Here is a 22,603-nt window from a genome sequence, read left to right on the forward strand (position 1 = left end):
AATATTAATACTAATTATGAATTATTATTAAATATAAACAATACCATATGACACTTAAGAATACTTCTGGTTTCTTTTATAGATCTCTTTGTCTCTCCTACTCCATCAGTAGTATCTAGTATTGTCAATTGTGCTTCCCTGATGGCTCAGCTGGTAAAGAATCTGCCTGCAGTGCAGGAGACCTGGGTTCAATCCCTGAGTTGGGAAGATCCCCTGGAGAAGGGAATGGCTACCCACTCCAGTATTCTGGCCTGGGTCACAAAGAGGCAGACATGACTGAGTGACTTTCAGTATGTAAATATCTTATCTCTCTAGCTAGATTATAGGTAATATTCTTTGAAGAAAGGGATGATCCTTTGACTGTTTTATATTCTCAGTGTTTAACTAAACATTTGATTGTTTAAGATATTTTTAGCCAAATTACCTTTGTAAAGATTTAAGGAATTTTAAGAATATTGAATCTGTCCATTATCTGCTGTCTGAATCTCCAAATGCACAGGAAATACTTTGAGACAGTCGAAAGCCAGTCAATTTATTTTATCAACAAATCATTCTTCAGCAAGATACTTCGATTATTTCTGATTTTTATTCTGAGATAAAATACTCAGTTGATATTAAGGAGACGAAGAGAAAATAGAATATAGAAAATATTTATGGCGTGATATGGAATATTTTTGTTATTTTCTGCATATTTTTCTGTTATTCTCATGGGTCATTATTGTTCACCTAGGTATCTTTACATTTTTAAAAAATTTATCTTCTAGGTACTTATTACTCTTTAATACAGTTATGAATGCAGGTGGACTTTTTGCTTAGAGTTTTTTCAATTTCTAAATTGACAATAAAAAGAGAAGTGAAAGAATACTAAAATGTGCTTTGAGATAAAACCTTTTAAAATGGAGAATTAAATGCATCACGTTGTGTTAAATAGAGACCAACTATTGAATGATTTATAGTAGATATATGACCAGAATGTATAAAAGCAGGAGGACAGGCCACACAGGAAGATGGAACACTGCTTCTCACCGTGGAGACAGGTAAAACCTCATTTAGGATGTGACATTTCAAATATAGGTCTTCACAGAACAGAGATGTTAAAGGGCAAGGCAGGGGAGAAGGACTTTTCAGGAAGAAGACAAGAGGACAGAAGGCATCTGCTTGGAGACTATGAGGTAGGGAGTAGCAGAAGATGAGAACAGAGATGAAACATAGAGATACAGTGATGGAAAGTCTTATATTTATTTCCCAGGGCTGTCACAACAAATTACCCCATACTTGGTGGCTTCAGTTCAGTTCAGTTCAGTTGCTCAGTCGTGTCCGACTCTCTGCGACCCCATGAATCACAGTACGCCAGGCCTCCCTGTCCATCACCATCTCCCAGAGCTCACTCAGACTCAAGTCCATTGAGTCAGTGATGCCATCCAGCCATCTCATCCTCTGTCGTCCCCTTCCTCCTCCTGCCCCCAATCCCTCCCAGCATCAGAGTCTTTTCCAATGAGTCAACTCTTCATACGAGGTGGCCAAAGTACTGGAGTTTCAGCTTTAGCATCATTCCTTCCAAAGAAATCCCAGGGCTGATCTCCTTCAGAATGGACTGGTTGGGTCTCCCTGCTTAAAACTATAGAAACTATTCTCTGACAGTGCTGAAAGCCAGAACTCCAAAATCAAGGTATGGGAAAGTGTTGATTTATTTTTTTGGAGGCTCTGAGGGAGAATCCACCCCTCACCTCTCTCCTAGCTTGTGGTGGCTGTCAGCAATCCTTGATGTTCCTTGGCCTAGAGAAGTATCATTCCAATCTCTATCTGTCTTCACAATATCTTCTCTCTAATATCTCTATCTTCTCTTCTCTATCTTATAAGGAAAAGTGTCACTGGATTTAGGCCTAAGTCCAGGATGCTGTTATCTTGAGATCCTTAATTATATCTGCAAAGACCCTCTTTCCAAATAAGGTCATGTTCACAGGTTCTGAGATGGCATATCTTGTGGAAGGTTGTCATGCAATCCCCTACATAGCTTTGACAAGGACTTAGCTTTGACAAGGACTTAAGTCTATAAACTTAAGTTTATTAAGTTGGACTTCCCTGGTGGTTCAGACAGTAAAGCGTCTGTCTACAATGCCGGAGACCTGGGTTAGATCCCTGGGTTGGTAAGATCCCCTGGAGAAGGAAATGGCAATCCACTCCAGTACTATTGCCTGGAAAATCCCATGGACAGAGGAGCCTGGTAGGCTACAGTCCATGGGCTCACAAAGAGCCGGACATGACTGAGTGACTTCACTTTCACTTTCACTTAAGTCTATAAATCCTTCCCAGGTGGTACTAGTGGTAAAGAATGTGTCTGCCAGTGCAGGAGATATACAAGATATGGGTTCGATCCCTGGATTGGGAAGATCGCCTGGAGGAGGGTATGGCAACCCACTCCAGTATTCTTGCCTGGAGAATCTCGTGGACAGAGGAGCATGGCAGGCTACAGCCCATGGGGTCACAAAGAGTCAGACATTACTGAAGCGACTTAACATATATGAATGCAGAAGTCTATAAATAAAAGAGCTTATAATCAAGGCTGTGCCATTATCATACTTATTATAAGACAGCACTGTTCAGCAGAGAATTATGCAGTTAATGAAGGCTTGAATTAAGGCAAGTAGGTTAAGAGAAGAGAATCTGGTTTCAAAGAGAAATTTCTAAAGTGAAATATATGGAATTGAGTGATTTAAGGTGGGGAGGAGTGAAAGTGATGTTGGGAATGTTAATTTGAAGTGCCTGTAAGACATTTAGGAGCAAATGTCTTGCAGCAATCGGCAGTGTGGGTAGGAGATTCTGGAGAGAGCCGGTGTAGTTGACTGGTGGCTCCCAGGGTACTGCCCCAGTAAAGATTCACATTCCTGTCCCTCCTCTGCAGTTAGCTTGGCTATATGGTTGGCTTTGGCCAATGGGACATTAAGTATGGCAGAAAACTTAATAAGCTCTTGCACACTGGGCTTACCCTCTGGAAATACTCTTCCTTGGAACCCAGTGGCTACACAGTAAGGAAGGACAAGCTGTCCTTCTTGAGAGACAAGCCATATGAAGAAGAACTGAGGACGAGACACTAGGTAGAGGAAAGCTCTTGGAGGAAAACTGAGTAGCCCCAGCCCCAGTCCTGGATGTGTGCAAGAGGCCTTTTCCTGTGCAGCACAGCTGCCAGCTAAATGCAGCCACAGGATTGACTCCTGCTGATTCCAAGTGAAACAGAAGAACCACTGGTTAACCCACACAACTGCGATAAGTAAACAAACAAACAAATCCTTCGTATTAAGCAACTGAGTTTTGAGGTGGTTTGTTGTACAATGTGTTATGGACTAAATGTTTGTGTCCCTGCAAAATTCATCACCTCCAATGAGATGGCACTGAGAAGAGGGGCCTTTGGGAGGTAATCAAGGTTAGGTGAGGTCTTAGGAGTGAGGCCCTGGTTTGAAGTGATTAGTGCCTTAATCAGAAGGGACAGCAGAGAGCGTGCTCTCTCTGCCATGTGAAGACACAGAGAGAAGGTGGCCATCTGCAAGCCAGGAAGTAAGCTCTCACTGGAATACAACCATGCTAGTATCCTGTGCTCAGACGTTCAGCCTCCAGAACTGTGAGAAAGTGAATCTCTGTTGCTTAAGACACTTAGTCCGTGATATCTTGTTGTGGGAGCCCAGCTAAGTAAGATAGCATCCGCTGATAGAAAACAGAATCATCTTGTAACATGACGTATGGACTGGGGACTGTGAAAACAAGAGGTGGTAACTACAGTTGTGGGATGGACCTTAAATGAGTAATTGCAGCCGTTAAGGAAGGCCACAGGAAGTGTAAAAACCAGTGAAATAAACTGAGACATGATGGTTAGTCACTGTTTTGAGAGAATGTAATTCAAATCCATTCAAATAATACAGAATTGGGAAATGGTGCTGTTGAGAGAAAGTTTCATGAACAGAGGATGATCGTAAAACTAGTATGAAGATTAAAATGGGCCATTATATCTGACAGTTGGGAGGCCATTGAATGACACTGGTAAATAAATGCAGAATCTTAGCACTACAGATGGTCTTAGAGCAGCACTCTCAAATAGAACTTTCTTAAAGTACACGCAATCCAACATGGTAGCCACTAGCCTCTTATGGCCATTGGGCACTTGAAATGTGAGTAGTTTCCTAAAGAACTGACTTTATAATTTTATTTAATTTTAATTAATTAACATTTAAATTTAGTTAGCCACATGTGTCTGGTGGGCACTATGTGGGATAGCACAGTGTTAGGAGCACTCAATCTAAGGAAACTGAGGTCCTTGTAGGTTAAATATGAGAGCAATATTTTGTTCAAAGATAAGTTTTGGAGAAATAGCTAAAAATGTTAATAGTGAAGGGAGAGGGAGAAAACAATTGAAATGGAGTAAGAAAGAAAATTTAATATTAAAATATTTTAAACAATACGTGTACCATTGTAATATACTGTCTTTGATTATTGCTAAGAATATAAGAGCTATTGAGGGCAACCTGTTAATTTGATTAGTGATACCAGGAATTAGGTCAATTATGCTTCGTAAACGCAGCTATATTTGTCCAGTGAAAGTGAAAGTCGCTCAGTCATGTCCGACTCTTTGCAACCCCATGGACTTAGTCCATGGAATTCTCCAGGCCAGAATGCTGGAGTGGGTAGCCTTTCCCTTCTCCAGGGGATCTTCCCAACCCAGGTCTCTCACATTGCAGGCAGATTCTTTACCAGCTGAGCCACAAGGGAACCCCAAGAATGCTGGAGTGGGTAGCCTATCCCGTCTCCAGCGGATCTTCCCAACCCAGGAATTGAACCAGGGTCTCCTGCATTGCAGGTGGATTCTTCACCAACTGAGCTATGAGGGGAGCCACATTTATCTAGGTGGTGTGTAAATCCCAGGTGGCGCTAGGGGTAAAGAACCCATCTGGCAATGCAGGAGACATAAGGGACACGGGTTTGATCCCTGTGTAGGGAAGATTCCCTGGAGGAGGAAATAGCAACCCACTCCAATATTCTTGCCTGGGAAATCCCATGGACAGAGGAGCTGGCAGGCTACAGTCCATAGGATCACAAAGAGTCGGACATGACTAAAGTGACTTGGCACACTCGTGTGTAAATACATGCTTCAGAATTTACATGCACAACTTCTTCTTCTTCAGTAAAAGAAACAGACTTCATTCCCAGATGCCTAGCTGGACAGTGCTAGTATAATTTACCCTGCCTGGTGTATATAAACCCACACTGTTGCTTTATATACTTAGCATTCTCTTGTGAGTTACTGTGGGTTATCAAGTTTCATGGATTAAGGTGAAATTACTAGGATAGACAGTGACAATTTAAACAGGCACATGTAGAGATTCTACACAAATAGAATAGGGAAAAGGCACTTGCAAAATTTAAAACCAGAGAAGACTGTTGAGAGTCCCTTGGACTGCAAGGAGATCCAACCAGTCCATTCTGAAGGAGATCAGCCCTGGGATTTCTTTGGAAGGAATGATGCTAAAGCTGAAACTCCAGTACTTGGCCACCTCCTGCGAAGAGTTGACTCATTGGAAAAGACTCTGATGCTGGGAGGGACTGGGGGCAGGAGGAGAAGGGGACGACAGAGGATGAGATGGCTGGATGGCATCACTGACTCGATGGACTTGAGTCTGAGTGAACTCCGGGAGTTGGGATGGACAGGGAGGCCTGACATGCTGCGATTCATGGGGTCGCAGAGTTGGACACAACTGAGCGACTGAACTGAACTGAACTGAAGTTTCCTATAATGGTTAATTTTATGTGACAACTTGAGTGTGCCATTGGGTACCCAGATTAAACATTGTTTCTGGGTGTGCCTAGGAGAGTATTTCTGGTTGAGACTAACATTTGAACTGGTTGACTCAGCAACGTAGTTCTTCCCAATGTGGGTGGGCACTGTCCATTCCATTGAAGGCCTCATCAGTGGAATGATGTTACACTGAATAGAACAAAAGGCGGAGGAAGGAGAATTCACCCTTTTCTTTCTGCCTCACTGCTTGAGCTGGGACATTTAATCTCATCTTCTCCTGCCCTCTGACTAGGATTTACATCATTTTCTCCTCTTGTTCTCAGGCCTTCAGACTCACACTGAATCGCCCTGCTGGCTTTTCTGGATTTCTACTTTGCGGTCGGCGGATTGTGGGACTTCTCAGCCTCCTAATCATATGAGCCAATTCCCCCTAATAAATCAATCTTTACCTCTATCTCTGTCTCTATCAACGTCTCTGTCTCTCTTTTCTTTCTCTGTATAGGCTTCCCAGGTGGCTCAGTGGTCCAAGACTCTGCCTGCCAAGCAGGAGACTTAGGTTTGATCCCTGGGTCAGGAAGGTACTCTGGAATAGGAAATGGCGACCTACTCCAGTGTTCTTGACTGGGAAATCCCATGGACAGAGGAGTCTGGTGGGCTACAGTCCATGGGGTCGTGAAAGAGCTGGACATGACTTAGTGGCTAAAACCAAACTGAACAGCATAATCCCGTTGGTTCTGCTTCTCTGGAGAACCCTGAGTGATACAGCACCTCAGGTTTGGGATTTGGTATAGGCTATGACCATTTATGATGTATAGATTTGGTATAGATTTGATATAGACTATGATCACTTATGAAATTTCCATAAACATCTCTGTGGAAGTTTTCATCTTTTTTGGAAGGGGAATAACCTGTCTTCTGTTTGATCCTGTGGAGTCCTATTTCCTAAAAGAATATGATGCCAATTTTATTTTTGAAGTGAAGGTTTCATTTTGAAGGTTGGATCAACCTATCTGATGATGTCTAATGGTCACAAAATGAAAGTCTGTTTTAGGAGATGGAATGATTAGGAGACAAGTTTAGGCAACAGAAGTTCATTGGCTTCAAGAGGTTGGTATTGAGTTCTGGATGTAGAGGTGGGGTGGAACCAAGGGCAGATCAGAGGTTGTACTTGGCTGGTGACTTTGGAAGAGTTAGATATCTGCTCTGAATCTCAATTTCCACAGGTGTGAAATGAAAGTGGAGTATTAGATAATCTCTAAGGCTTCATCCAGTACTAAAATTTAATGGGTGTGCTTTCGAATAACAAAAGTTACCTTGGAAGTAACCCAGTGCTTTGCATGTTGCTCAGTAAATGCTGATTGATAATGACAGTGATAAAGTAATGATCAAGTTATACTTGAAAATGAGTTATTCTTGAAAGGAATAGGAAGGGAAGACCCCTTGATCTAGTCCAGTGAGGGGCTGCTTGGTCGATATTTCTAGTCTGGTGGAAGTATAGATAGGGAAGGAGCCTGCAGAGTTTCTCCCTTGAGATGACTGATCTCTCTTCACAATATCATATCTTTTCAGGGTGAGTACCATAGAGGGTTTTGTTGACTGCAAATGTGGGTGTAGGGTATATTATAGACAGTTCTGATGGAATTAGCAGGGAGCAGAAGAGGGCAGAATTATACAGAAAATTCTTCGGAGTTATAGCATCCAGTATTTCCTGAAGAGACTTCCTCAAGGTTCCATATTGGGCCAAATATTTTTCCTTTGCCCCTCCAGATATTACTCAACTCCTGCTCTACTCTCTGCCCAGGTGGGATGACATATGGATTCCATCCACAAGCTCCTAGCCTCTGGTCAGGATAGGAGAGACGGGGAAGAAGGAGATAAAGTTATTTATTCCTGATATCCCTCCTTTGAGGTCAGCTTGAGCTGTCCATGTCATTTGACCGGCTGCCACTGCTTCTCTCCAGGCTTAGTCAGTCTGCAAGCCTCTTTCCTGCTCTCATCAGGTCTAGGGGAGGTGACTTCCCTGTGGCTGTGAGCCCCAGTCCCTTCACGGTCGCTGTGGCTTACCTATATACTTCCCGTTTGTAATGAGTCCCTTTGTGAATTTACCCTCTTAGAATTACTTCGAGTGCACTCTGCTTCCCGCTGGAATCTTGACCAGAGCATATGCTGTCCTACAAATGGAGCGTGATGAGGAAATGGCAATGGGCCGTATTGCCACACAGCTTACTGTGTCGCCCTCCACCACAGCCTCGGACCATCTTAATCGTGCTGTCTGCCACCTTTGCTTTGTCTTCCTGAAACCGACTCCTTTAGTGACTTCATGAGCCAAGCAGGGAATGAGGCTCCAGCCAATTCAAAACCCAGCCAGAAATGCTCAGTTTCCCCTCCTACCCTTCCCAGTATTCTACGCCCACTCCTCTTGGCGGAGGAGACTGAGATTCTCAATCAGAGGCAGAGGTTTCGTCTTGCTCGTCTTTTGTTCCCAGAGCCTGGAACATAATACATGCTCAGCAAGTGCTTACATAATGAATACATGGAAGATGGAACCGAGGAAATGTCCATTTATTAAGCTCTGTTTCCAGGCAGCCCAGGGGTGGTCTGCTTCTCTCCCTTCCTTGAAGCTCATTGCTTTTCTTGCCTCCTTGCACAGCAGTGCTGCTCTATTCTCACCAGTTGAGTGCTGGTAAATGGCTTTTGTTGTTGTTTTAATAACAGCTTTAATGAGATATAATTCACACTCCATACAATTCTTCAACCTTTTAAAGTGTACAGGTCAGTGGTTTCAGTATATTCACAGATCTGTGAAACCATCACCACACTTAGTTTCAGAACATTTTATTTACTCCTGCAAAAACCTTATACTCATTAGTGGTTACCCCCCGCCCCCAACTTTCCTACGTCTTCCCTTGCCCACATCCCTTGGTAACCACTAATCTATGGATTTGCCTATTTTGGACACTTCATATAAATGAAATCATACAGTATGTGGTCATTTGTAAGTGGCTTCTTTCTCTTTGCACAAGGTTTTCAAGCTTCATTCAAGTTGTGGCATATTTTAGTATTTCATTTGTTACATATACATTTTTTTCCACTGTATGGGTATACCACATTTTATTGATCCATTCATCAGGTGGTGGGCAATTGAACTGTTTCCTCTGAATTCTAGCAGGCATTTAACAACCAGCAATCGGGGGCAGGGGCGGGGGAAGTCCTGATTCATAGCATTTGTTGATTTCATGGTGTAAATACTCCCGTCATGGCTGATTGCAAGCTACATGATGTCACTGAACATGAAGTTGGAGAGATGCTAAAGCAGGCTCTTGTGAGCCCCTGCAAGCCAGCTCCAGTGTACCACTCCGCTCATCTCTGCTGACGAGTCACTCAGGTTACCAGAGACGTGGCCATACACTATTACTTTGTGGGTGTGTGTGCTCAGTCACTTCAGTCATGTCCGACTCTTTGTGACCCGATGGACTGTAGCCAGGCTCCTCTGTCCACGGATTCTCCAGGCACCAATACTGACCTAGGGATCGAATCGCATCTCCTGCGGCTCCTGCATTGCAGGCAGAGTCTTTACCGCTGAGCCACTGGGGAAGCCCCATTATTATTTTAGGAGAATAATAATGATAAGAATAAACGTAATACAACAGGGGACTTTTATTGAGCACTTTATTTGTATCAGGCACTGTGTTAAGAACTTTACCTCATTTAATTCTTGACCACAACCCATCCCCTTAGCAGTCTGCAGCTCCCAACTACCAATATTCTATGCTTGCTTCACTGTCTCCTAACTTATCTCTCTGCTGTTTCATAAATGCTCCCAACACATTACATCTCACAACTTCCGCACACTTCCTGGTACACTCTTTTCCACAGATATTAGCGTAGCTCATTTCCTCATTTCTACCAGATCTCTACTCAGGTAGAGACCTTTTCACCACCTCATCGCTTTATTTAATACTTTGCCAAGTTTTGTTTTTCTTCATTGCACCTATCACTGAAATTCTGATTTTGTATACAGTTGACAGGGGCAGGAGGAGAAGGGGATGACAGAGGATGAGATGGCTGGATGGCATCACCAACTCGATGGGCATGAGTTTGGGTGAGCTCCGGGAGTTGGTGATGGACAGGGAGGCCTGGTGTGCTGCAGTTCATGGGGTCACAAAAAGTTGGAGACGACTGAGCGACTGAACTGAACTGACCCTTGGACAAAGTAGGGGTTAGGGATGCTGGCTCCTGTGCAGTTGAAAATCTACCTATAACTTATAGTTGGCTCTGTATCAGTGGTTCTGCACTCATGGATTTGACCAACCCCAGACTGTGTAGTACTGTAGTATTTACTGCTGGAAAATAACAGTGTTTTAGTGGATCTGCTGTTCAAGGGTCAACTGTATGTATTTCATTTGTTGACTGGCTGCCTCCCCAGCATAATGTAAGCTCCATGAAGGCAGGGTCTTTGTTCACAGTTGCATTCCCAGTGTCAAGGCTGTGCCCTTAATCATAGCACTAAGCGGGGATATTTGGAATTTTTGAACAAGTGCCTCTCTTCTCCCTCCCTGCTCCTCCCGTGGCTGTGAGAGGAATGTTTAGAGATCATTCTGCACCAGCCCCTGCATCTTTGTTACCAGCAGAGCTAGGATTCCTCTGACACAGGTGGGAGACAACCCACTGATGTGGCTGAGAGTGTGCCTCACTCTGGAGCCAATCTCAGTAGATTTGCACCCCTGCTCTGGCACCACCTCACTCTGTGTGCTGGGTACATTACACAACTTCGCAGAGTTTCCCATCTTTAGAACAAGATAATAAGAGCCCTCACATCATAAATTTGTTGTGAAGATTAACATGTTAGTTTAAAGTGATCAACATAGCAAGTGTTTGGTACGCTTGTTTTTGCTGCAAGGACATCATCTAGAGTAAGCTTTATTTCTGTGGAGGTCACCTGCGTGTCCCGCCACGTGGAAGCCCCATAAAAATGTCACTACCTGTTTCCTCTGCAGCTTTTCTATTACCCTGGTTGCTGGCATTCTGTAAGAGCTCGTCTAGATTGTCCTGCTGTCCCAGGGAACTAGATGGTTCTCCATCTGCTCTTGTTTCTCACAAAAGAGAAGACCCTTGGGCTTCAAGAAGGGGTCACCAGGCTGAGTCTGTTTGCCAGGAAATTACCCAAGCTTAGCAAGTAGGTTGGAAAACGCCCAAGGGGAACCTGGTGTCATTCTTAGCCTAACTAGCTGAGACTAGCCAGATCTGGAGAATCCATCCGGCTAGAGAAAGAAAAGCCTCCTACAGAGGAGAAAACTTTACCCACAGCCCTTGGATACTGAAATTAAAGGGAGCCTTGCCTTCTTTGCCAAACTCAGTGGAGAAAGAAGGAGATGGCAAGTCGTTCAGGAAAAGAAGAGTAGGCACTCTGTGTGCAGGACTGACTTGGAAGGAAGCCCCGAGGCCCTTAAGTCTACTTTTCCGCGTGCTCCCGCTCGGCAGGGTTCCGAATCCAAGGGACTGTGTTTTACAGCCTCCTTCCGTGTACCACCCTCCTGTTCCCAACCCCGGGTCCATGAATTTGGTTAAAGTCATGAATTGCTCAGACGGGGAACTTCATGTAGTAATTTCCGTAAATCCAGTTCCGCACCTATTTACTGAACACCCACAAGGAGCTGGGCAGTATTAGCGGGCAGTCCCAGGAAGCCTAGGAGCCAAGAATCCACAGTCACATTCCAGAAAAATAATCCCCCTGTCTCTGAGCACCCTCATTTCCTCGGAGTCAGCGTCTGGGTCTGATCCTTGCAAAACATAAACACTTCCTAGTACTTGGGCTCCCACTGGGCTCCCGCGGGGCCTCCGTGAAACGTTGGAGGATTGAGGCGCGGGGAAGAGGGAGCTGGGGAGGTAAGGAAGGACGGAGGGGGACGGAACGAGGTGCGCCTCGCCTCTAATCTTGTCCCAGTCAGGAGTCTGCGGGTCGTGTTCCCGGGCGCCGATTCCGGCCGGCCAGGGACTCTTCCAGGAACCGCCGGGCATCCCGGCCGGGGACGCTGGCGGGGCTGGAGCTCGCGTCTGCCTCCTCCCGCCGTCTGCTCCCCGGGGCACCCGCGCCTCACTCAGGGGCGTGTCCTGCCCTGCCTCGCGTCCACAGCGGTCCACTCATCCGGTGCAGGCAGCCGCGGCGGCGGCGGCAGGCGGAGCGAGAGCCGCGGTCGCTCGGGTTTTCAGCGCGAGCCGCAGCCGCGGCAGCAGCGCCGTGGGGGCACCTGTGCGGCGCGCAAGCAGCAGGACCGGGGTGTGGGGATCCTGCCAGCCGCCGTCTGAGCCCGAAGGAACGGGCGCCTCCCAGCCCCTTGGGATTCCTCTGGTGGCAGAAGCTCGGGGCCGGCATCCTGGTGGGGTAGCCATGGGCAGGACCAGCTAGAGGCCGGAGCAGAGGCTCCTTTGGTCCCGGTGTAGAGAGGCGGAGGGAAAGCTGAGGCTGGGACTATGACGGCCTCCCGCCTGGACTTTGGGGAGGTGGAAACTTTCCTGGACAGGCACCCAGAGTTGCTGGAAGACTACCTGATGCGGAAGGGGAAGCAGGAGATGGTGGAGAAGTGGATGCAGAGGCATGGGCAGGGTCAGGGGGCGGTAGGCCCGAGGCCCACCCCGGCCGCCAGCACGAGCGGTGGCCCTGGACCCGACGGCTCTGCCAGCAGCCAGCCCACCCCGGGCGGCGGGGAGTGTAGGGGGGCCCCCATGGGTCCCAGCTGGGCCAGTGGCAACCGGGGCGATGAGAGCCTGCAGCGGAGAGCTTCTCAGAAAGAGCTGAGGAAGAGTTTTGCCCGCTCCAAGGCCATCCACGTGAACAGGACCTACGATGAACAAGTGACCGCCCGGGCCCAGGAGCCCCTGAGCAGTGTGCGGCGGAGGGCGCTCCTCCGGAAGGCCAGCTCCCTGCCCCCCACCACCGCCCACATTCTCAGTGCCCTGCTGGAATCTCGGGTGAATCTGCCTCAGTATCCCCCTACGGCCATGGACTACAAGTGCCACCTCAAAAAGCATAACGAGCGACAGTTCTTCCTGGAACTGGTCAAGGATATCTCCAATGACCTTGATCTTACCAGTCTGAGCTACAAGATCCTCATCTTCGTCTGCCTCATGGTGGACGCAGACCGCTGCTCTCTCTTCCTGGTGGAAGGGGCGGCTGCTGGCAAGAAGAGCCTGGTCTCCAAATTCTTTGACGTGCATGCAGGAACCCCACTGCTGCCCTGCAGCAGCACAGAAAACTCAAACGAGGTGCAGGTCCCCTGGGGCAAAGGTATCATTGGTTATGTCGGGGAGCATGGAGAGACGGTCAACATTCCTGATGCCTACCAGGTAGGACTTTGCATTGTCCCCTTCCAGAGCCCCATTGGTCTGGGAGCCAAGCCTTCTGTTACCCATGGGCATCCACAAACACATTAACTTAGATTCTTTACTGTATGAATTTTGCTATTTAAATTCCTTTTGAGTTTAGATTAGTTTGAATGTTACTATACCTTCTTTGATAGAATGGTCTTTTACTAACACACAGTGGCTTGTGGAAAATTCATATAACACACAAGGATACATTTTTGTATCCAGTAATACCTTGTGTTTCTTTGTCAAGGGACCTTGTCTTTAAGAATATCAGTGTATGGTTTTAGGATGCATTTCTTTTTAGGTGCTGGAAGAAGATGTCTACTCTAGAATTCCAGTGTTAGTCTGAAGAAAATGGGTATATTGGTGTCTCTGATGTCATTTGGGGACCATAATGCATTTCATTCTCATTCCAGATTGGGAGGGGATCAAAGTGCCTAGCTATTTCCTTAGCCCCTTCTCTTACATGAGTTCGAAGGTAAGGAAGATGAAGAAAAGAGGAGAAAAGTCAAGGGAAGAATGGGCCTCGGATCCATTTATGCCCCCTTTTTTTTTTTTTTTTTTTTTAGCATCTATTCTAACTGCTTCTGTTGTGGAGTTGAGAGAAGTTGGACAAATTGAAGAGTTATTTAGGTTTGAATCCAGCATTATCTGCAGTGGGCTCTTGACCGAGCAAGTAGGTTTTTAGTTTGTGAAGCAAATGAAAAATGGATAATTGTCTAGCAATTCCAAAGGCAATGAGCATGGTGAATGTGCTGGATTCAGGTAGAGAAGGAAGCCCATCATGCTGTTGTCTGGTGTTCCTAAGCCTTTCATTTTCACAGTGATTTGAACTTGCTATTAGATCATGGTTCTGAAAGTCAGTCCATTCTAATTTCTTCAGTATCACTTCCCTGAACATAATGAACCTGGATGCCACTTTCTAGGAGACTTCTTTGGGGTTCATAATAATGGACAGCTCTATTCCTTGGTCATGAAAGTTTTGTTGTCATTTGATGAGCACTTCTAGTTATCTAATAAAGCTGCAGGTTTCTCTTGAGTTTGATGCTGTTGCTCAGAATAGCAAAAGTGGTGGGAAGGACCCTAAAAGTAAATATTTTTCTGTTTCATCTGAAAGTTGGTAATATTACATAGAAAATTGAGGAGCTTGTCTTGAAACCAAGTTTCTTGTTTTTGTGGGATGTCTATCAATATAATGTTTTAATGTTAAGGAATGCCTATCACAATACCATTTTTGTTAACTTATTTACTGATTAGATTCATTATTCATTATATCCTTCTTAAAGACTTTGATCAGTTTAGGACAGACAAGCAATGGGTGATCTTTAATAGGTGTCTATTTCTCTATAACCCTAGAAAACCATGGGAAGAAATAAAAACATTTAATAATTGAAATGTTGAAGATTCTGTAAAAAGTTGAAAAATCACAAACTTTTCTTTCTCATTATTTCCACATCCTTATTGTGTGCTTGGGTGAAAAAAAAAATCCCTTCCTGGTAGAATGATGCTTGTTATAGCCTGGAATTGCAGCCTTTTCTCTCTATTGCTTTTACTTTTCTTATTCTTCCCCAATTGATTTTCCCCCATTTCTGTAGCTTTTATTTTTTACTCCCTTCTGCTGGCTCCTAACTTCTATTTAGTACTGTTCATATGTACTGTCTTCTCTTCAATAGCATAATTCTCAGCTTCCTCAGCAGCTAACTTGTCTTTCTGCTGCCTAGTATTTTGCTAGAGGTGTTATCACAGGCATAGAAAATCAGGCTTTCAGAAGCGGATGTTTCTTCTGGGCCCTACTCTTATTCTGAAGACAGAGGGTAAAGCAGAGTTACCTTTTAATATTGGAAACTGACATTGAGAATGAAGAGTTCTTTTTACCTTCCCCAGGTAGTAATGATGGCTGTAAAGACTGGGTTGGTGGGAGAACTGGCCAAAGACAGGAAGGGAAAAAGTTAAAAAATTATAGAGTTTGAGATCTTGATCCACTCCTTGTCTTCATTTTGATCTGCTTAGGAAATTTCTCTTGTCTTTCTCCATTGGTTTCTTTCAAAATATATTTTTTTGTCCTGGTGTGTTTTTCTTCATTTTTATTTCACTACTTTTCTTTGATAAAATTACTTTTTTTTCTTTACTATGGTACACTAGTCACCATTAGTGTGACTCTGGGAGAATTTCTTGATTTCTGAGTCTCAATTTACTCATATGTGAAATGGGAATAATAACACCTCTGTAGTAAAGATCCGGAGATGGCAATGGCACCCCCCTCCAGTAGTCTTACCTGGAAAATCCCATGGATGGAGGAGCCTGGTAGGCTGCAGTCCATGGGGTTGCTAAGAGTTGCACATGACTGAACAACTTTATTTTAACTTTTCAATTTCATGCACTGGAGAAGGAAATGGCAACCCACTCCAGTGTTCTTGCCTGGAGAATCCCAGGGACGGGGGAGCCTGGTGGGCTGCCGTCTATGGGGTTGCACAGAGTTGGACACAACTGAAGTGACTTAGCGGTAGCAGCAGTAAAGATAATTGTTTTGAAAATAAAGTGAGATGCTGCATTAAAGCCCCCCCAGCAGTACCTGGCACATTTCAGTTATTCAGGAAATGGTAACAGTTTATGATGACAACAGTGATATCTGGTTTACTAGTGTTTTTCTTTTTCCTCTTTCTCTCATTTTTAATTGTTTTTCTTCTTATCTGGGGCTGAGATATGAACTCAGCACATATTGACCAGCCTTATCTTTCCTTAAGTCATATTCCACCCTTAAATTAAATATTCTAGAACTAACTTTTCATTCAAGGAATATGGAAATGTCTAGTCTTTCACCCTCTGCTTAAGATTACTCTAACTGTGATTGAAAATTCTTGACCATATCTTATCCTATCAAAAGTTCTACATTTTGTTCCTTTTAGAGCTCATGCAATTTAAAACTTTTTATAGTGTTGTATTGATATCGCATCCTTCCCATGTTATAGTATTTTCCCTTATCCTTTCCATTTCCTGCTCTTATAGATTTCTCTTAATGAAAACTGACAACCTTCCAAATGCATGTTCTCTTATCAAAATATTGTTGTAATTCTGATCATATATGTAAATATCTTGAAGTTCCTATGTGGAAATATAACTATCCTCTCTGATTTTTTATTAACTATATTTGTAAGGCATTTCTTGCTTAGGTTCAACGAGTGTGCTTTTTTCCTTCAGGAGATGAACTTATCACATGGAATTTGAAAATTTAATTATTTAATAAAAGTGATGATCCCCTTAGAGGTTCAGTATGTGGATGAGAGAAAGGCACTGAAAATGCTTATGACATTATGATAATAAGCATGGCATCCTGAAGTCAAGAGTAGACTAATGAGGTATTAAAGTTGAGTAAAAGTTTTGAAAGCAAAAATACTCCTTAGTTTATTTCATTATTTTTCATTACTTTCCTCAATTAGTCCTAATTTCACCTTGAAATTAGGAGACAAAGAATTGCAAATTAAAAAAAAATTCCTCTTACATATTCAGTGTAGCTCACAGTGACTGCAAGCTACCTTTTCCCCTGTCAGCTATAAGTTATTAAACAACCCACTTTAATATAGTAATGAAAAAATTGCCCTCAAGAGGTTGAAAATAAGAGCACTCAAATAACAGGTGTTCTCTTTGAAGTTATTCTACGCGTTCAGAGTATAGCACTTTAAACATTAATAAAAAGTGTGAGATGATATTTTAGTTAGTGTTGGTAATGATGCTACAGGTGTTTGATAGGCTTTGGGTTTGAAAACCAGTCAGGATGTTTTGTTATGTGAGCTGAGAGGAGTAAAGGGGATGACGCAGAAGAGTTAAACAGGTGTGCCAGGCTTTCAGAAAACCTGATCTGTTTACATAACAGATTCATTTATTCATCAGTTCCAACAAACATGCACTGAGTGCCTGTTATACCTAAGCCCCAGCTAGGGGGCCTGTGGGTGTACAGAGGTAAGAGGACTTGCTTCGTGCTTTCCAGGTACTTCCAAGTACAAGGTTGTGAACTGTTCATGAACAAGTAATGCCAAGCGGTACTAAATAAATGACACGAACCGAATGGCATTAGTTACAGAGGAAAATGGAGTCACACTGTGACTTGGCTCATTATAGAAGACTTCATGGAGGAGGTGTCATTCAAACTGGGACAAGGGTTAGATTTCACTGTTGGAGATAGTTGTGGAGTAGGAAAAGGCATCCAGGTCTAGCAAAATGACCTCAGCAGAAACACAATACCGGGCAACCCAAAATGTGTATAGAGGAGAGTGTGTGGTTTAATTTGGCCAAAGTATTGCATATGCTACAGGATGAGTATGCAAAAGTAGGGTGACGGCAAAAGAAAGACTCTTGAGCACCTGACTGAAGAATTTGGGCTTCCCTAACAGTAAGCCATGGGGCTTCCCAGATGGCTCAATGGTAATGAATCCCCCTGTTAAGCAGGAGACATAGGTGTGATCCCTAGAGAAGGAAATGGAAACCCACTCCAGTATTCTTGTCTGGGAAATCTCATGGATGGAGGAGCCTCGCGGGCTCTAGGCCATGGGGTCACAAAAGAGTTGGGCATCACTTAGTTGGCTAAACAAAGACAACAATAGTAAGCCACAGGAAACATTTGAGAACTTTTTAGCATGGTCAGAATGGTGTTTTGGGTAACCTGGTGGCAGTGGCTGAATAGACTGAACAAGGAGAGGCTCAAAACTGTGAAAATAATTTGGAATTATTATGACGGCATGGTGGAGCCAGATGAACTGCTGCACTAAAGCACGAAAAGTAGGAAAAGACAGCAGAATTATGTGGGGATGTCCTGCAGGTGTGAATATGGGCAAGGAGAGAGGGAAGTTAGTGATGACTCAGATTCTATACCTGGGAAATATGGAGAAGGGTAATGCTGTCATTAACAATAGAAAGAGAAGCTTGAATGAGTAGAGATTTTAAGTGGAGCCAGCTACATAATTTGTGGAGCTCAGTCAAAATGATTAAGCAGGAGCCTGGCTGGAGATGGAGAAGGCAATATTGCCTTCCCAAGGGTCTGCTGCCCCAACCCACAGCAGATGTGTGACCCTCAAGTGGTTTCAACTTTCATGCTGAGAAATTCTCAGTACCTTGACTGTGAGCGGGAGGCCCCTTTGAGTTGCCTGCTGAATGTGCCGTAGAGCTGCCAGCTCTGGGTGGGGATGACCACCGCCCTGTTCCTCTTCATGATGGAGTGGGGCATGCACCTGACCCTTGCCCCATCCCACCCCGACCCCAGCCAGGAGCAGAGGGCAATGGCCAATCAGTTGGGCCTCACCTCCAACTGCTTGGGGCTTCTGGTCTCAGGGCAGGGCTGACAAGGGGTATACTGGGTGGGGCTTGGGGTACCAGGCAGTAAGAATCAGTGGCCAAGAACCAGTCGTAGGCAGGCAGTGGGATGGGAGACTGACTGTGAGCTCTGGACTCATACACCATTGTCCTATTGGACTTCATTTACAAAGCATGACTTCAAAGATAAAATTATTGAGAATTTCACACAGCCACAGCATTAAGCCTCAAGCAGGGAGCCCCCGTGCAATTGCACTGGTTACATGATTATGAGGCCAGCCCTGATTCTGAGTCGCACTGAGTCTTAGGTGGAAGAGTTCAATTTTATTCCAGTCTAGTGTTTACTGCTTTTGTATGGCCTCAGCTCCATCCTAATTAAATTCTGTGCTGTTTTCAATGCCCGAATAGTGCTTTTCTATTTCTGTGTTTTTCATCCTTTCTGCCAGGATGCCTCTTTCCCTATCTTTGCTCATTCAGGTCTTGCTTTGCCTTCTCATGATATAAGAAAGGAGAGCTGATTGCTTCTCCCTGAAGAGACAAAAAACCAAACAAAAAAATTATGCAGAAAGTTATATTTAAGAATGCATTGTACTATACTGCTATTATTAACATATATAAAATAGTAATAAAGTGATATATAATAACTCCTTTTCACAGAATGTCATTGTTCACTTTATTTTAGAATAATTTTCATTGAAATAATACATTTAAAAGTGTTTGGTTTCAGGAGGGATCAATTTCATGTGTATAGAAAATTCAGTGGTGAATATGCTTCATTTCCTGATAAGCCAGTGCTGACCAACATGGGTCTACAGCCCTGTGATTAAGTTGCTGAGATTTGCTCAAAAGGCAGATGTTCATCTCACCCCACACTAGAAATACAAAGGAGTTTCACGAAATCTCGTTTCAGCTTTCTACATGGTGTTTTAAAAATTCCCTCAAGCCGATAACCATGTTCACTAGCCCAGAACAAGAATTGATTTTGTGTTTGAAGCAGGAAACATTTGCTATTTCAGCTGCTCTTCCTGACAGACACACGATCATGATAAACACGGTGACAAATTGCATTTGCTGCTTTGAACATGAGGAGAGGTCACAGAAAAGTACAGTTCCTACAGAATCATGGAGAAGTTATTTAAGGCTAACTTAATTTTTTTTCCCAACCCATAAACTAAATGTTTACTAATCTGACCAATTTATTTTGGTTCCTAAGGTTGAGGTCACCTGTTTATTTACAAGCTGGATGAATTTGGAAGTCAGTGTTTCATGTTTAATATAGTGTTGAGGAGTCATATGAAGCTTTCCACTGAAAAAAGCTTTGAGTTGTTTCATAGGAAAGTCAACAAGATATTTGAGTCCATTACTCGCTACTTTAGTCACTTATTTTAAGGATGGTTTGCATTTAACCACATTCTTTTGGAAAGAGGAATTTGAATCATAAAAGAAGTAGTTTACTCATAAATAGTGGGTTGGATTTCTAATATTTTGGGAGAAACGTTGGTTTCCAGTCATTCATAGGCATTCAGGCTAAATTTATTTGTTTATTTATTTATTTTTAGGATTAAAATAGTTAAGAAATTTTCCTGGCATAAAAAGGGGTTTATTTTCTATAACTCAAAGAGTTTCCTATTAATTGGTTGTTTCAATGACTGAACAGTGTTTCATACATTAATGATAAATTCTGTTTCCTTTCCTAAAATATAGTATTAGGCTGTTGCAAATTTAGTTGAAGAGATCTTTCCCACCGGAGTGAAAAAAATTGAGGAACCTTTTAGATGTCTTTTTAGGGTATCAATTTTTAAAAAACGTAAACATGATAGAAGGGAAACGGCAGTTCTGCTGTTGATTAAGAAGAACTCTATTTACGGAGCACCAACTAAGAGCCTGGCATTAGCTATAGAACAGGCATTGCCTCTTTTAATCCTCTCAACAATCCCCAGAGGTAGCTATTACCACTCCCATTTTATAGAAGAAGAAACTAAAGCTTGGAGAGGTTAAGAAATTTGCTGAAAGTCACTCAGCTGTTAAGAGAGGGAGCTGGGATTCAAGGTGAGGTCTTGGGACTGTAAAACCTTCATGCCAGGCACTCTTAGTGTGGTCTCTACTGACCATTGACTGCTGTGTGTATATTCCAGTCTGTCCCTTTGCCTTTTCTTTTTCTCCACCCATTTAAATTCTCTCATCCTTGAAAGCCCATCTTCATAAAACTCTTTCTGAACCCTGGCAGTTCCACCTTAACTGGGTATAATCTCTTCCTCCTTTGAACTGGCATTTCTTTGCCAGCTAAGGTCCATCTAGTCAAGGCTATGGTTTTTCCAGTAGTCATGTATGGGTGTGAGAGTTGGACTGTGAAGAAGGCTGAGTGCCAAAGAATTGATGCTTTTGAACTGTGGTGTTGGAGAAGGTTCTTGAGAGTCCCTTGTACTGCAAGGAGATCCAACCAGTCCGTTCTGAAGGAGATCAACCCTGGGATTTCTTTGGAAGGAATGATGCTAAAGCTGAAACTCCAGTACTTTGGCCACCTCATGCAAAGAGTTGACTCATTGGAAAAGACTTTAATGCTGGGAGGGACTGGGGGCAGGAGAAGAAGGGGACGACCGAGGATGAGATGGCTGGATGGCATCACTGACTCGATGGATGCGAGTCTGAGTGAGCTCTGGGAGTTGGTGATGAATAGGGAGACCTGGTGTGCTACGATTCATGGGGTCACAAAGAGTTGGACATGACTGAGTGACTGAACTGAACTGAACTGAATGCTTTAAATCATGCTGGGCTGGAGGAAGCATAAGCTGGAATCAAGATTGCCAGGAGAGACATCAATAACTGCAGATATGCAGATGAAACTACCCTTATGGCAGAAAGTGAAGAAGAACTAAAGAGCCTCTTGATGAAAGTGAAAGAAGAGAGTGAGAAAGTTGGCTTAAAGATGAACATTCAGAAAACTAAGGTCATGGCCTCCGGTCCCATCAGTTCAGTTCAGTTCAGTCACTCAGTCATGTCTGAATCTTTGTGAGCCCATAAACCACAGCACACCAGGCCTCCCTGTCCATCACCAACTCTCAGAGTCCACCCAAACCCAAGTCCACTGGTTGGTGATGCCATCCAACCATCTCATCCTCTGTCCTCCCCTTCTCTTCCGGCCCTCAATCTTTCCCAGCATCAGGGTCTTTTCCAATGAGTCAGCTCTTCGCATCAGGTGGCCTAAGGATTGGAGTTTGGCTTCAACATCAGTCCTTCCAATGAACACCCAGGACTGGCCTCCTTTAGGATGGACTGGTTGGATCTCCTGGCAGTCCTTGCAGGACTCTCAAGAGTCTTCTCCAACACCGCAGTTCAAAAGCAACAATTCTTTGGCGCTCAGCTTTCTTTATAGTCCAACTCTCACATCCATACGTGACCACTGGAAAAACCATAGCCTTGACTAGACAGACCTTTGTTGGCAAAGTAACGTCTCTGCTTTTTAATATGCTGTCTAGGTTGGTCATCGCTTTCCTTCTAAAAGTAAGTGTCTATTAATTTCATGGCTGTAATCACCATCTGCAGTGATTTTAGAGCCCCCCCCCCCCCCCCCCCGCACCAAAGTCAGCCACTGTTTCCACTGTTTCCCCATCTATTTGCCATGAAGTGATGGGACCAGATGCCATGATCTTTGTTTTTTGAATGTTAAGCTTTAAGCCAACTTTTTCACTCTCCTCTTTCACTTTCATCAAGAAGCTCTTTAGTTCTTCTTCACTTTCTGCCATAAGGGTGGTATCATCTGCATATCTGAGGTTATTGATATTTCTCCAACCAGTCTTGATTCCAGCTTGTACTTCATCCAGCCCAGCATTTCCCATGATGTACTCTGCATAGAAGTTAAATAAGCAGGGTGACAATATACAGCCTTGACATACTCCTTTTCTTATTTGGAACCAGTCTGTTGTTCCATGTCCAGTTCTAACTGTTGCTTCCTGACCTGCATACAGGTTTCTCAAGAGGCAGGTCAGAGTCTGGTATTCCCATCTCTTTCAGAATTTTCCAGTTTATTGTGATCCACACAGTCAAAGGTTATGGCATAGTTAATAAATAGATGTTTTTCTGGAACTCTCATGCTTTTTCGATAATCCAAGGGATGTTGGCAATTTGATCTCTGGTTCCTCTGCCTTTTCTAAA

The 22,603-nt window shown here is 43.8% G+C and overlaps 1 protein-coding gene across 1 annotated transcript in view; it reads left to right on the plus strand.

The window, feature by feature from the left end:
- The first annotated feature begins 12,253 nt into the window (after positions 1-12,253).
- Positions 12,254-22,603, plus strand: part of PDE11A (phosphodiesterase 11A) — a 429,146-nt gene continuing 418,796 nt past the window's right edge. Inside the window, exon 1 of the mRNA XM_069577105.1 lies at positions 12,254-13,126. Coding sequence (XP_069433206.1) covers positions 12,254-13,126 — 873 coding nt within the window. The remainder of the gene's footprint in view (positions 13,127-22,603) is intronic.

This window comes from Ovis canadensis, chromosome 2 (genome assembly GCF_042477335.2).
Source record: "Ovis canadensis isolate MfBH-ARS-UI-01 breed Bighorn chromosome 2, ARS-UI_OviCan_v2, whole genome shotgun sequence".
NCBI classification, from domain to species: Eukaryota; Metazoa; Chordata; class Mammalia; order Artiodactyla; family Bovidae; genus Ovis; species Ovis canadensis.